Source organism: Rhamphochromis longiceps, linkage group LG22 (genome assembly GCF_057381845.1).
Source record: "Rhamphochromis longiceps isolate RC_006_pf linkage group LG22, R_longiceps_female_GT1.1, whole genome shotgun sequence".
Classification (NCBI taxonomy): Eukaryota; Metazoa; Chordata; class Actinopteri; order Cichliformes; family Cichlidae; genus Rhamphochromis; species Rhamphochromis longiceps.
This window is the reverse complement of record NC_140577.1, coordinates 25,609,978-25,625,026: the sequence shown is the minus strand read 5'-3', so window position 1 is coordinate 25,625,026 and position 15,049 is coordinate 25,609,978. Positions and strand designations below refer to the sequence as shown.

The window sequence follows — 15,049 nt, the reverse complement described above, 5'->3', positions numbered from 1 at the left end:
AGCCACTTGAGGTTTTTGGGCTCATTTGGGTTCTCAACACTGGGTGACTTTGATGGGAGTGAAAGCATCCTCACAACATAAATCACCACACTACCTGCTTTTGTTTCAGATTTTTTCTTTATCCTTGTTAACATGTTTGGGTACTGGGTTTACCTGTAATGCATTTTGTGCTCCAAAAGCTGTTAGCATGACCTTTTTTATCATTAGATTGTGCCACACCAGCACCTGAGAGAAAAGCTTTGAGTTTGATTTTGTGTTTGTGTTTTGCAGGCACTCAGGAGAATAAGTCATGATGTTTCTTGTGTTTGTCATGTTAGTATCTCAGTGCTTGTCAATCACCAGTCAACAGTGTCACCACTGTGAACAACATCCTTCGACTGTTCGAGCCAAAACCTTGGAGAAGTCCCTGCAGCCGCTTCAAAACTCATCACTGAGCTCGATCTCTCTTTTAACACGCTGGAGACAACAATGAAAGATGACTTTCTTTCATATGCTGCTTTGACGGCTTTGTTCGTGAATAACAACAGAATCAAAACCATCCATGAAGAGACATTTCACCCGCTGATTAATTTGGAGAAACGGGACTTCCACAAACCAGTTGGAGACTTTGTCTTCTGGATGGTTTCAGAACCTGATTTCTCTCCACTAGTTCAATCTTTTGGGAAACAAATATACAACACTGGGTCCGGGAAACCTTTTCCTGCCACTGAGGAGCTTGAAGACCCTCCATTTTTGAGGAGCTTTCCTTCAGTCTGTCAGTGAAAGGGATTTTGTTGAACCTTGAAACTGCCGTGACCCTGTCCAAAGACCAGCTGGCCACCTGGCCGGGTCAGTCATGGATATTCACAAATACCCCATAGTACTGGTGGAAAAGACATATCGAGGGAAAATCCATGTTCAGACCATGTTCAGTGTGTCGTGACACTTGCACGATGGAAGAACACACCCACTTGTTGGTGCCAGAAGAGCCACTGAGAAATTATTGTTTTAGCTGGCTCATTACAAGTCGATGGCTGCTCACCTGGAGTAGGATAAAACTCTGGAGCGAATAATTGCCCGATTTTACTGGACAGGAAACTGTTTTAGACTTAGAGCTTTTTATTGTCATTGTGCAGTTTCTTGCACAGTGAAATTGGGTAAGTGGAGAGCATAGAGCCGCTGTATCTGTGCGCACCACCATCTTGCATTTTTTGCATGTTTGGCTGGTGTCACTTTTGGACTTTGCTACCTGTAGCTAAACATTTGCAGCTAAATCATTTATTTAAAAGCAGAAGCTGCAACTGATCGAGGGAATATTTGTCTGAAAACTTAAACTGAACTCCAAGGGTACCATTGCTCCAGCTCACCATCTTTACCTGAGTGAATCAGTTTGTTGAACAATCTAAATGATTCAGAAACTTCTGTGATATCAACTTAACTAAGGCTCATTACAAATTTCACAAAACACTGCTGAATACTTTTAATATTTTTTTATTAGTTATTTTTGTTTTTGTTGTTATTTTGATTTTAATAAAACAAAATAAAATAAAGAATTAAATCATTTCTTTGGTTTTTTAATTTAATTTATTTTACAAATAAATTAATAATAATATTAATAATAATAACAACAAATTAGTGCTGTCAGCGTTAACGTCATTTTACCTAATGACGTTAACGCTGACAGCACTAATTTGTTGTTCCCAGAGAGCAAGCCAAACACTGGTCCAGAAAAGGACGATCTCTAGTAGATTTTGTTTTAACCTCCTAGGACCTGGTGTCCACATATGTAGACATAACATTTTGGGTTGTCTAGACCAAAATACAAAATTTTGCTCTTCAAAAACCTGATATCCACTTATGAGGGAGGACATGACACTGCCACTGTTCAATCGAAATTTAAAATGAATGTCCTCATATGTGGATCTCATTCTTTTGAGAAACAAAAAAAAGATAGTCTGAATCTGATGTCTTGGTTTTTACCTTCATCGGGTCCCAATCAACCTAAATGGCACAGAGGAATTAAAAATGCATGCCATGAAAGTTCAGGTCTTAGGAGGTTAAAAATGTCCCTGCTGATGAGACCAGTGAATGTGGGGCGACGGTGGCAAGAAAAAACTCCCTCCTGGAGGAAGAAATCTTGGGAGGACCAGGCTCTCTGGCAGGACCCTCCCTCCTGAGGGCAATACTTACCTATACTTGTCCTCCAGTGTGCGATGGTGGGCTGGGACGACTGCTTTTCCTTCTCAGCATGATGATGACCTTAACTTCCTTCCTTCCTTCCATTTCCTGTTTCAGAACTGAGAATGAAGACAAAACTGGTTAACAAGGTAACAGGACATTTAAAAATTCTCTCACTTCAGGATGAGATGCTGTGTCTTCTTACGTTTCTCTTGTAAAACAGGATGTAGGCCGACTGCTGCTGTTCCTCACAAACTGCAGATCCAGTTGTGTGGAGCACCTGTGCGTCATTATAGGTGAGCCAGCGATCTGATGTAGAGTGCTGACTCTCCTCAGGATGGACAGAACTACAGATGTAGTGTCCTGAAATCACATTAAGACAAATGAATCCAACTTCTGGAAGTCAACTGATTCAAGCAAACAGTGATTTTGACTTAGTGCTTCTTAGAACATCAAAAGCTTTTGTGTGTGAGTCCTTCACTGAAAAGTAGCAAGTTTCATTTTCTGTTTGTCACAAGTCTGTTGTTTTACCTGACTCTGTGCCTCCATAATGACTGATGATGCTGCAAAGACTATAACAGCCACCACCCTGAGAAGGAACAAATCCAAAGAGTGTTAGTTTCATAAAGTCTCACATCAGTGCCATAATTAAGCTGATTTGCTGAGGCTACGTCCACACTAATGCGTTTTCGTTTGAAAACGCATCGTTTTCTCTCCGCTTTGACCTCCCGTCCACACCGAGACGGCGTTTTCCTCAAGGAAAAACACAGCATCTTGAAAACGCTCTCGAAAACGCATACATTTCAAAACGGAGTTGTCCCATCGCAGTGTGGACACTCGAAAACGCAGACTTTCTAAAACGATGACGCATTTTGGTCATGTGATGCAGTCATGTGAGCAATTAAACAAAGATAAGCCGAGTGCATTAGACAGCAGTTGTTTTGATTGCTCTCAACTTTGACAGCCCTAAAAAAGATTAATATCAGTTTGTACATGCTCCGGATAGCTTTTCTTCAAATTCTGTAATTCTCACTCACTTTTGCGCATGCGCAGGACTGGAACGTAAGCGTTTTCGGCCGTTTCAATGCAGACGCACAACTATTTGAAAATGACTGAAAACGCCAGTGTGGACACGGAGTTTTCAAATCTATCCGGGCTAGTGTGGACGTAGCCTGAGACGTTCTGCAGTCTGTTTTTACCTGATTGGATGGCACCACCAAGTCCCTCTGCAGCCTGACGGGGTCATCCACCTTCTTAATCTTGTAGGTTTGTGTAAAGCCAAACCTCTTCAGATGCAAGATCAGAACTCTGGCAGAAAAGAAAAAAAACACAAACAAGGTAGAAAATAAGAAGAATGAGTGTCAAACACAAACAGAAGATGGGAGAAAACGACTGCTCAAGTATTGTCTCGAAGAACTCTGATATTTGATGCGCCACAGTTTGGAAACCTGGTCAGTCGATCAATTCTGATGTGACCTTACTCACCTTGGCAGTGTATCAAAAGACGACTTCAGTTCTGAGGCCGTCCCTCCACAATCACAGCGAAATTCTATTTCTTGTTCCTGAACAACAGCACAGAGAAGACAGGCTTTATGGTAGAAAGAAATCTCAACATATGCACACACACATGCACACAAACACTAACAAAAAAGGTGTGTTAAGATCGCTGATACGACAACTCTATTGGAATTTGTGATCTTACCTTCAAGTATGTCTCTAACATGTTTATAATAGACCCCTCTGGAACAAGGTCTAGAGACAAGCTGGTGAATTCCTCTTGCTGTGATGATTGGTGACCGCAGCTACACATTTCAGGAGTAACGTAGTTAAAGTAAAGATCAGGTACGTGGAAAAGAGGTATATGAAAATATTGCAACCAGCTCTGCGTTTCTGAAAGACAGGCTTACCTCTTGCATGTCCTCATGTTTTCCATTTTAAAAATGTGATGGTCTTCTACTGGGCAGCTATAACTTTGGCCCAGGAGAGCTGCGTTCCTCTCCAGGTGAGGTGTGAGCCTTTTGACCTCATCGAGGAATAATGTTAGGAATTCATGAGCGTCCTGAAAGAAAAGCAGAGAGATTTAAAACAGTACATCAAAATCAGAAGGTAAAGCAAAAAACGAAATGTCCAAATAGCTGACGCACTTTCTGTGCACTGCCGGTGTATTCAGGAGCTTGACTGCTGAATGCCTTCTTAAAAGCTCTTAGGTGGTGATCTTTAAGGCCATAATCTGTTGACTCGTGACAGTCCCTGACATCAATAAGCCTTCTGTAGAAAGGAAGGGTAAACAGACATTTCTGCTGTTAGATCTCTTTGTTCTTCAGGTTTTTGAAGAAAGTAGAAGGTTGACGTAGCGCACCTTAAGAGCTGAGCTTCTGGATCTGTGCTCCACAAAACCCCCTGACGCCTGATGTCTCTTATGAACTCCTCAATGTTGAGGAGGCTCTGCAGGCAGGAGTTCATGTAGCAGGTGTTTCCGATGTTTGGAAACCTGACACACACGCGCAACGTTTACAGTATCAGTGTAAAATAATTCATTTTCTCCACTTTGACAAAGTGAGTCTTTGTGCACCACGTGTACTCACCCGAAGCAGTCTATAGTCCCAGTTTGACTTTCTATTTTTTTCCCACCGCATGCTACACTGCTCCAAAAAGGTAAAAACACAAACACAAAATTAGGAAAGATGTCAAGATTCTGAGCAGTGTATGCGCATGTATGCATGAGCTTTGAAGTTGAAACATTTTGGAGGACGTCCAAAAGTAGTAAAAAAGATGTAAATACACAAGGTGGAAGAAAAATGCCAATAAAAGGGAAATAAAACAGCTCCAACTAAACCACTGCTATAAATATCTCCAGCAGCATTAAAGAGCGGCGCATTTCTTTACCTCTGATGAGACGTAGAAGGAATTTCCTTCTCTGCCACGTTTTGTTTGTGTAATTTCTGTTTAGAAACAAGAAAACCAACATCAGTAATGGCATAAAACAAACATACCAAGGGAGTCTCTCCATGAAAAGTGTCCAGTTAGAAAATTTGGTATTATTTCATATTATTTATCACTTTAGTGAGCTGTCAGCTCATGAAGCAGATATATAGGAATATCTTTAAGTAAATTAAAAACAATTTATTCATGCTTTAAATTGAGTTTTAAAGTTTGTCCTATGAAATACAAAATCCTTCATTTGGTTCTGATCAAAATTCAGTTTTTACAGAAATCATCCATCAAGCTTCATTAAAAGATTCAAAAATGCTTATTTACCATAAAAAATATTTAGAGAAACATCCTGCAAGTCTCTTCAAACTTACCTTTCTGTGAAAAAAAAAACGTTTAAACATCTTTGAACTTAATTTGAGGACATGGATGTGCTAAATTGCTCTTAATTCTTCGCATTTAACTGTGGTGAGTAAATGCTTGATGACAGTGACTCTTTCCATAAAACATACCTTCCAGAATTTAAAAAGAAACCAGCGACACTTTTTTTGTGTCTTCACAGTGTTGCTCTCTGCCTCTGCATCGCTGTCAGTTTGCTGCAGAGGACGAACAAACATAAGTTTATTAAAAAAGTAAAGTCACTTTAAATTAACAAGTGCAATTTAAAGAGAATGTGCATTTCATATGTTTCGTGTAAAAGCAAACCGAGGAACAGCAGAGGTGTCTCCATTTTCTCTTCTTCTTTTGACCATTTTCAGCAACACAAGCATCCGGGATGCTGATGAGGACAAAAGTGTAAATGTTATTTTTCAAAGTGGAAATTTTTAACAAGGAGTACATGCTGGAGATTGCAGATAAAAATTAATAACTGTAATGGAACAAAATCATGTATTTTGTACATTTACACTCTACATTTTCAAACGCTAATCTCTGAATCAATAGAAATTATAGACAAGACTAGAAGTAGTAAAAAAGATGTAAATACAAAACACCAATAAAAGGGAAATAAAACAGCTCCAACTAAACCACTGCTATAAATATCTCCAGCAGCATTAAAGAGCGGCGCATTTCTTTACCTCTGATGAGACGTAGAAGGAATTTCCTTCTCTGCCACGTTTTGTTTGTGTGATTTCTGTTTAGAAACAAGAAAAGCAACATCAGTAATGGCATAAAACAAAGTATATGGTAAGAAAATACAATATCCTTCATTTGGATTCAAAATTCAGTTTTTACAGAAAAAGAAGCTTCCTTAAAAGTTTCAAAAATGCTTATTTACCATAAGAAAACATTCAGAGAAATGTGCTGCGAGTCTCTTCAAACTTACCTTTCTGTGAAAAAGAAGTTTAAACATCTTTGGACTTGATGTGATCGCAGCCAAAATCTCCTCAGCTTTGCAAAAGTTCAACTGAAAACAAGCAGTCAAAGGTTGTATATTTATAAACTTTCAGCATAGAACGTTCATACCCTGAACAGCAAACATCAGCATTATGATGTATGGGGCTCATTTGCATATTTTGGAATGTATGCTCATTTGAACTGTATGGTGCTCGTCTCCAAGCAACTGCTACAAAATACAGGTCAAGTCAAGTGGCTTTTATTGTCATTTTAACCACGTGCAGAGGTACTGTACAGAGTGAAATGAGACCGCGTTCCTCCGAGACCCTGGTGCTATATATGACATATACGGACAAACCCAGGACTACATAAAGTGCAGTGTGCATAAATTGCAAAAATAAAAAAGACAAAACAGTGCAAAACTAGACAGAACAGGACGATACAGACACAAGACAATGGAAATGTGCAAAATGCTGAGTATTGTGCAAAAGTAACTTGGTGTCTGTATGTATGTGTATGAGTGTGAGATACTGCAGATAAGTGCTTGGTAGTGACATGTGTGAAGGTGTGCGTGTGCCAGTGCAGTCACTGAGTGTTCAGGGGTCTGACGGCTTGTGGGAAGAAACTTTTCCGTAGTTTGGTAGCGAGGGCCCGGATGTTCTGGGACCTCTTTCCAGAAGGCAGCAGGGTGAAGAGTGTGTTTGAAGGCTGTGTGGGGTCCTCCAGCAAGCGGGTGTTATAAGGAGGGGAGAGGGACTCCAATGATCTTCTCAGCTGCTCTCACAATCCGTTGTAGGGTACTGCGATCTAATACGCTGCAGTTACCATACCAGACAGTGATGCAGCTACTTAGGATGCTCTTGTTAGTCCCACTGTAAAAGGTGGTGAGAATGGATGGTGGGAGATGGGCTTTCCTCAGCTTCTGCTTGAAGTAGAGACGCTGCTGGGCCTTCTTGGTTATGGAGCTGGTGTTGAGGGAGCAGGAGAGGTTCTCCGCCAGGTGGACACCAAGAAATCTGGTGCTCTTGACGACCTCCACAGAGGATCCATTCATGTTAAGTGGGCAGTGATCCCACTGTGCTCTCCTGAAGTCAACAATCTCTTTTGTTTTGTCCACGTTCACAGACAGGTTGTTGACTCTACACCTCTACAGATGGCCCGCAGTGCAACCCTTCAGCTTCCTACTAGATTCACCTATATACAAATTTAAAGACCTAGGAGACTTACTTCTCGTCACAGAGTTGTAGCATTCACAAGATTTTCAGAAAACTTGAACTCAAGGTCAAGGTCACTGATATTCAAACTGACCCCAGAACTTTAGTAGATGCACCAATGGTATCAATTCAAAATCCTACGCTTCTCGTTCCATTTTTATTTCACTATCTGTAACTAAGACAAATAAACAGTATTTGAGACACAAGTCACTATTAAAGTGGTTAGTGAGACTCCACATCTGATAACAGTATAACACACTGCTTATTTATGTAAAATTGTCATCAATAAATGTGTTCAAAACAGAAGCTACACTGGCTTTAAAAGTTTTTGTTAACTCTGACTACCTGTCTGCTCTTACCTGTTTCTTTTGCTCTCTGCTGTCTTCATCCTCCATCCAACTCTACATTGTATTGTTAGGGATGACATGATGAAACTGAAGGGTGTCTGGGCACCGAAAAAAGAAAAGAAGAGAGATTGGATTAGGCTGCAGCTGGCGTGCCATTCTCTCACTTCAGGATGAGATGCTGTGTCTTCTTACGTTAATCTTGTAAAACAGGATGTAGGCTGAGTGCTGCTGTTCCTCACAAGCTGCAGATCCAGTTGTGTGCAGCACCTGTGCGTCATTATAGGTGAGCCAAGGATCTGATGTAGAGTGTGGACTCTCCTCGGGATGGACAGAATTACAGATGCAGCAGCTGTTTCCGATGTATGGAAACCTGACACACAAACAAAAGTTTACAGTATCAGTGTAAAATAATTCATTTTGTCCAGGTTGAGAAGGTGAGCTTTGGTCCTTGTGCACCACGTGTACTCACCTGAAGCTGTCTGTAGTCTGAATTTTATTTTCCATTATTTATCCACCGCCCAAATGTTTCACTGCGCTACTGCAAAAAGGTAAAAACACAAACACACAATTAGACACTGAGCACTGGATGTGCATGCATGCATGAGCTTTGAAGTTTAAACTTTTTTTTATCATCAACAATTTTTATTTATTTCATTTTAAACTTCAATAACAGAGCTTAAGGATAACTACATAAATAAATAGTTTAAAAACAAACAAACAAAAACAAAACACAACAACAAAAAACAAAACAAAGGGAAGTTATCCTATTCTTTCTTCGCACACCAATTCCCACACCACCACTCTGTCATTACTCCTCTGTTCTTCAAGTTACAGAAAGCCAGCTTGTAAAGGGGGACCAAATACAATCATATTGATGCAATTTGTCTAAAAGGTTATTAAGAATGCAAAGCTGCAATTTGTGCCGTCAAACCCCAATGTTAAGACGTCGTCGCATGCTAAAGTCAGTGACCATGGCTATGCTAGCACTGAAGCTGCCAACGTGGGCTTAAACAAGCGAGAACGGGGAGCAGACTCGGCGCCGCCAACTCCATCAAAACAACCGCCAGAGGAGAAAAGAACAAAATCTTCAGAGAAGGAAGATGATATCGCCAATAAAACTATTTTTGAAGCCATTATGGGACTTGACAAAAAATTTGAAGCACAACTGGAGGATATCAAGGAACAAAACAGACAAAGTGCAGCTATGGTTGCCAGCTTGGCTAAGGCTGTAGAGTTTAAAACTTAAATGTTCCTGGGTAGGTAAAGTCTTTTCCAGTCCTGGAACTGGTAAAAGTAGGGGAGTGTCGGTTCTGATTCATAAAGCAGTTAGCTTTACTGAAACAAAAGTAATAACAGATAAGGAAGGTAGATTTATATTGGTTTATGGACAACTACTGGACACACCAATAATTTTATGTAATATCTATGCACCTAATGCGGACATACTCACCTTTTTTCACAACCTGTCACAGTATCTTTTGGAATTAGAAGGTGCACAAATAGTGGTAGGAGGAGATTTTAATCAAATACTGGATCAAGACCTAGATAGATCACTTCCTAGGAGAGGCACAGAGAGTAAATCTGTAGTTGCCATAAGGCAGATGACCTCAGGTTTAGGTCTGAATGATATTTGGCGGACAATGCATCCAGAAGGCAGGGAATATTCCTTTTACTCTCCGCCTCATAATGTTTATACTAGAATCGACTACTTTCTTATTTCTGAAGCCTTAGTGAATAACTCTATAGATTCAAGTATTGGTAACTAAGCTGTAGTGCCTCTTCACCTCACTGTGCAATACCTTTTGTGCAATACTTTTGTAAATAGTCAACGGTGCAATAGACTCAATTCTTGAAATGTGCATTTCACTTGTATTTTTATTTTTATTCCTATTTATTCTATTTATCCCCTTCGTATATTTTATTTATATTGTCTCTGTATTTATATATATATATGTGTGTGTGTGTGTGTGTGTGTGTGTATTATATATATATATATATATATATATATATAAAAAACACCCAGCACGCCCCTGCGGGCGGTTTATCCTTCAAGCTCGGGTCCTCTACCAGAGGCCTGGGAGCTTGAGGGTCCTGCGCAGTATCTTAGCTGTTCCCAGGACTGCGCTCTTCTGGACAGAGATCTCCGATGTTATTCCCGGGATCTGCTGGAGCCACTCGCCTAGCTTGGGAGTCACCGCACCTAGTGCTCCGATTACCACGGGGACCACCGTTACCTTCACCCTCCACATCCTCTCGAGCTCTTCTCTGAGCCCTTGGTATTTCTCCAGCTTCTCGTGTTCCTTCTTCCTGATATTGCTGTCATTCGGAACCGCTACATCGATCACTACGGCCGTCTTCTTCTGTTTGTCTACCACCACTATGTCCGGTTGGTTAGCCACCACCATTTTGTCCGTCTGTATCTGGAAGTCCCACAGGATCTTAGCTCGGTCATTCTCCACCACCCTTGGGGGCATCTCCCATTTTGACCTCGGGACTTCTAGGTTATACTCGGCACAGATGTTCCTGTACACTATGCCGGCCACTTGGTTATGGCGTTCCATGTATGCCTTGCCTGCTAGCATCTTGCACCCTGCTGTTATGTGCTGGATTGTCTCTGGGGCATCTTTACACAGCCTGCACCTGGGGTCTTGCCTGGTGTGATAGACCCCAGCCTCTATGGATCTTGTACTCAGAGCTTGTTCTTGTGCTGCCATGATTAGTGCCTCTGTGCTGTCTTTCAGTCCAGCTTTGTCCAGCCACTGGTAGGATTTCTGGATATCAGCCACCTCCTCTATCTGCCGGTGGTACATACCGTGCAGGGGCCTGTCCTTCCATGATGGTTCCTCGTCTCCCTCCTCTTTCTTGGGTTTCTGCTGCCTGAGGTATTCACTGAGCACTCGGTCAGTTGGGGCCATCTTCCCAATGTATTCTTGGATGTTCCTTGTCTCATCCTGGACTGTGGTGCTGACACTCACCAGTCCCCGGCCCCCTTCCTTCCGCTTAGCGTACAGCCTCAGGGTGCTGGACTTGGGGTGAAACCCTCCATGCATGGTCAGGAGCTTTCTTGTCTTTATGTCAGTGGCTTCTATCTCCTCCTTTGGCCAGCCTATTACCCCAGCAGGGTACCTGATCACGGGCAGGGCGTATGTGTTGATGGCCCGGATCTTGTTCTTACCATTCAGCTGACTCCTCAGGACTTGCCTGACCCTCTGCAGGTACTTGGTGGTTGCAGCCTTTCTAGCGGCCTCTTCATGGTTCCCATTTGCCTGCGGGATCCCCAGGTACTTGTAACTGTCCTCTATGTCTGCAATGTTGCCTTCTGGTAGTTCAATCCCCTCAGTTCTGACTACCTTCCCTCTCTTTGTTACCATCCGACTACACTTCTCCAGTCCGAACGACATTCCAATGTCATTGCTGTATAGCCTGGTAGTGTGGATCAGTGAATCGATGTCTCGTTCACTCTTGGCATACAGCTTGATGTCATCCATGTACAGGAGGTGGCTGACAACTGCTCCGTTCCGTAGTCGGTATCCGTAGCCAGTCTTGTTAATGATCTCACTGAGGGGGTTCAGGCCTATGCAGAACAGCAGTGGGGACAGAGCATCTCCTTGGTAGATCCCGCACTTGATGGTAACTTGTGCTATGGGCTTGGAGTTGGCCTCTAGTGTTGTACGCCACATCCCCATTGAGTTCCTGATGAAGGCTCTTAGGGTCCCATTGATCTTGTACAATTCTAGGCATTCCAGTATCCAGCTGTGGGGCATTGAGTCATAGGCCTTCTTGTAATCAATCCAGGCAGTGCACAGGTTGGTCAGTCTGGTCTTGCAGTCTCGGCTGATTGTTCTGTCTACCAGTAGCTGGTGTTTTGCACCTCTGGTATTCTTGCCAATTCCTTTCTGTGTCCCGCTCATGTATTGACCCATGTGCCTGTTCATCTTAGCCGATATGATGCCTGACAGGAGCTTCCATGTAGTACTGAGGCAGGTTATTGGTCGGTAGTTGGAGGGGACCGCTCCCTTCTTGGGGTCCTTGGGGATCAGGACCGTCCGACCTTCGGTTAGCCATTCCGGGTGTCTCTCGTTAACTAGCAGCTGGTTCATTTGTGCTGCCAGACGCTCGTGGAGTGCAGTCAGCTTCTTCAGCCAGTAGGCATGAACCATGTCGGGCCCTGGTGCTGTCCAACTCTTCATACTGGAGACCCTTTCTTGGATATCTGCCACTGTGATGGTTACTGGACCCTGTTCAGGGAGGTCGCTGTGGTCTGCCCTCAGATCCACTAGCCACTGAGCATTGCCGTTATGGGTTGCATCCTTCTCCCATATGCTCTTCCAGTATTGCTCCGTCTCCAGCCTTGGTGGTGCTGTTCTCTTATTGTTCCCTTGCCACTGAGAGTACACCTTTGCTGGTTCTGTGGAGAACAGCTGGTTTATTCTCCTGCCTTCTATCTCTCTGGTGTACCTCCTCAAGCGGCTGGCCAAGGCTGTGAGTCTTTGCTTGGCAGTTTCCAAGGCCTCAGGTATGGACAGCTTGCTGTATTTCTTAGGCACCTTATTTGTCGCACCTTTCTGCAACTCTGTTAGTTGGCTAACCTCCCTCCGTGCTACTTTGATCTTGCCCTCTAGCCTCCTTCTCCATGGAGGGTACTGCCCCTTGTGGCTGTTCAACTTGTAGCCAAGCATCTCACTGATCACTGCTGCCGTATTGTAGATCAGCTTGTTAGTGTCGGTAATCGTGGTTGTAGGTATTGCCCGTAGTGCTGCATTAACATCATCTAGCAGACCTTCTGAGGGTACTTCACGTAATCTTGGTAACCGGCTACGGGGGATCCAGGTTTCAAGCTTGGCCATGATCCTATTTTTCAGGTCAGTTCCTCTCGCACTCAACGATCCTTCTCCTATCGCACTTGGGGCTATGTACCCAATCTCGGGTGGGGGTGATGATATCTCCCCCCTGACCTGGCGTCCTGACTCCTCCTTGCCGTAGCATTTGTGTTGTACCTCGTCAATCTCTAGCTGTGAGAGCAGTCCCTTCTTTCGAATGTTGGAACACTGAGCTACTAGTTGTTTCGCTGTCATTGTGGATGTTGGGTATCGAAGAATCCATAGGTCCCTCATCCTATTCATGTAGCCCCTTCCGCCGGGGTTACTTGCGTAGTAGCATTCCAACAACGCCCTGTTTTCGTCCCTTGCCCACCGATGCCTTCTTGTTCCAGTAGCCCACTTTTCGTCAGGGTGCCCTGGTTCCTCAACACCTGACGCGGACCTTGTTGATCCGGGCGACGTCCGAGCCGGCATGCCTTCATATTTATCTGTCTCGCTCATGTCTGCGGTAGGCTTGCTTAGCATAGGGGGTCTAGCCTTAGGACCCTTACTGGATACAGACGCCCCAGGCAGGAATCGAACTTGCGATCCTCTGTTCCCAAAGGCGTGTAGTTTAACCACTACGATATATATATATATATATATATATATATATATATATATATATATATATATATATATATATATAATATTCTGTAACTCTGTAACTTCTGTCGGTGCTGTGCTTTTTTGGAAATCGAATTTCCCAGAGGAACCCACCCGAGGGATTAATAAAGTTCTATCTAATCTAATCTAATCTAATATAGTATTCTCGGACCATGTGCCAATTTTTCTATGTCTTGGAAATATTTTACAGATTCCTCAAAGCCGCAGATGGCATTTAAATGTGTCCTTAATTAAAGACTCTGGGTTTATTAAATTGATAAGCGATGAAATACAATTTTACAAACAGACAAATAATCGAGAGGACACTACATTGGCTACTTGGTGGGATGCTGTTAGGGAAAATATTCTAAAACACTTCTTCAGTAAAGACTCAGAGAAGAGAAACACACAGAACTTCTTGCTAGCAAGGGCAGCCTCCAGACTGAGACTCGCGCTGAGCTTTGCCCTTGTCTTTATTTTATACTTCAGTGTGTGTGTGTGTGTGTGTGTGTGTGTGTGTGTGTGTGTGTTACTGCTTGTCAAAGGGTCATATACATAAAAGCACAAAAGGTACATCCTTGGTCACAAAGAGGGTAGTCTCCCCCACCCTAGATGGTTCACCCTAGATAACACGGTGGGGAAGTCCAGCAGTTCATCTAAACAAAAGGCACTTAGACTAAAACAGACATAGCTATGTTAAAACAATAAAACAAGGTGCAGCCTCTCATGCTCCCAGGACGTGGGGGTGCATTCCTGGGGTGCACACCAAGCCTGCAGCCTGTTAGAGATCACACATCCTGTCACTACACAATTAATTATATGCCTCTAAGCATACATGGTTAAATATTTCCTAATACAAATAACTACAAGCAGTATTCTACCATATGCAAACTTATATCACTAAAAGATTATACTGACTACTAAATACAATTTTCCATTGACAGATGCTATGAAGGCATACTTAAGGCGGAGGACAATTTCTTACGCTTCCTTTAAAAAGTCAAAGTCAAAGTCAAAGTCAACTTTATTTGTCGATTCTGCCACATGTACAGGACATACAGAGAATAGAAATTGCGTTACTCTCAATCCCTAGATAAATAGCAAATGAACATTTAAATATATTTAAATATAAAAGTGATTAAAAATGCAAGTAAAATAATTAAAAAGTAAAAATTTAAATAAATACAATTTTACATATAACAAGAAAGCTATACAATATAATGGGTAAGTGACATTGAGTGTAAACCAGGCAGAGTAGTGCAAATAGGCAAATAGTGCAAATGGAGATTTAGTAGTGTACGGTAAGAGAAAGTGTAACAACAAAGTCTTATGAGGTAATGGCAGTCCAATGCTCCACAAAGTGACTGGTAACTGGTGCAGGCCAGTGAGTGAGTCAGAGAGTGTGTGTGTTTGTGTGTATGTGACAGAGTTCAGTGAGACCGTGGAGGAGAGAGGGGAGAGGGGGCAGAATCGGGAGGGAGTTAAGCTTCCTGACAGCCTGATGGATGAAGCTGTCCTTCAGCCTGCTGGTCCTGGCCTGGAGACTCCGCAGTCTCCTCCCCGACGGCAGCAGCTTGAAGAAGCTTTGCATTGGGTGCGT

General features: G+C 42.7%; 1 protein-coding gene across 1 annotated transcript; it reads right to left on the bottom strand.

The window, feature by feature from the left end:
• Positions 1 to 1,655: 1,655 nt before the first annotated feature.
• Positions 1,656 to 8,640, bottom strand: LOC146644177 (ubiquitin carboxyl-terminal hydrolase 37-like). Its single transcript, XM_085395707.1, has 18 exons — positions 8,454 to 8,640; positions 8,177 to 8,354; positions 7,997 to 8,082; positions 6,413 to 6,493; positions 6,165 to 6,220; positions 5,794 to 5,866; positions 5,601 to 5,684; positions 5,044 to 5,099; positions 4,743 to 4,799; positions 4,517 to 4,648; positions 4,302 to 4,425; positions 4,065 to 4,216; positions 3,860 to 3,959; positions 3,643 to 3,719; positions 3,357 to 3,465; positions 2,689 to 2,746; positions 2,363 to 2,520; positions 1,656 to 2,276 (listed from the first exon to the last, which is right to left on the bottom strand). Exons 3-18 carry the CDS (start codon positions 8,030 to 8,032, stop codon positions 2,271 to 2,273), a joined length of 1,359 nt encoding a protein of 452 aa, XP_085251833.1. The 5' UTR covers positions 8,033 to 8,082; positions 8,177 to 8,354; positions 8,454 to 8,640; the 3' UTR covers positions 1,656 to 2,270.
• Between the last annotated feature and the right edge of the window lie 6,409 nt (positions 8,641 to 15,049).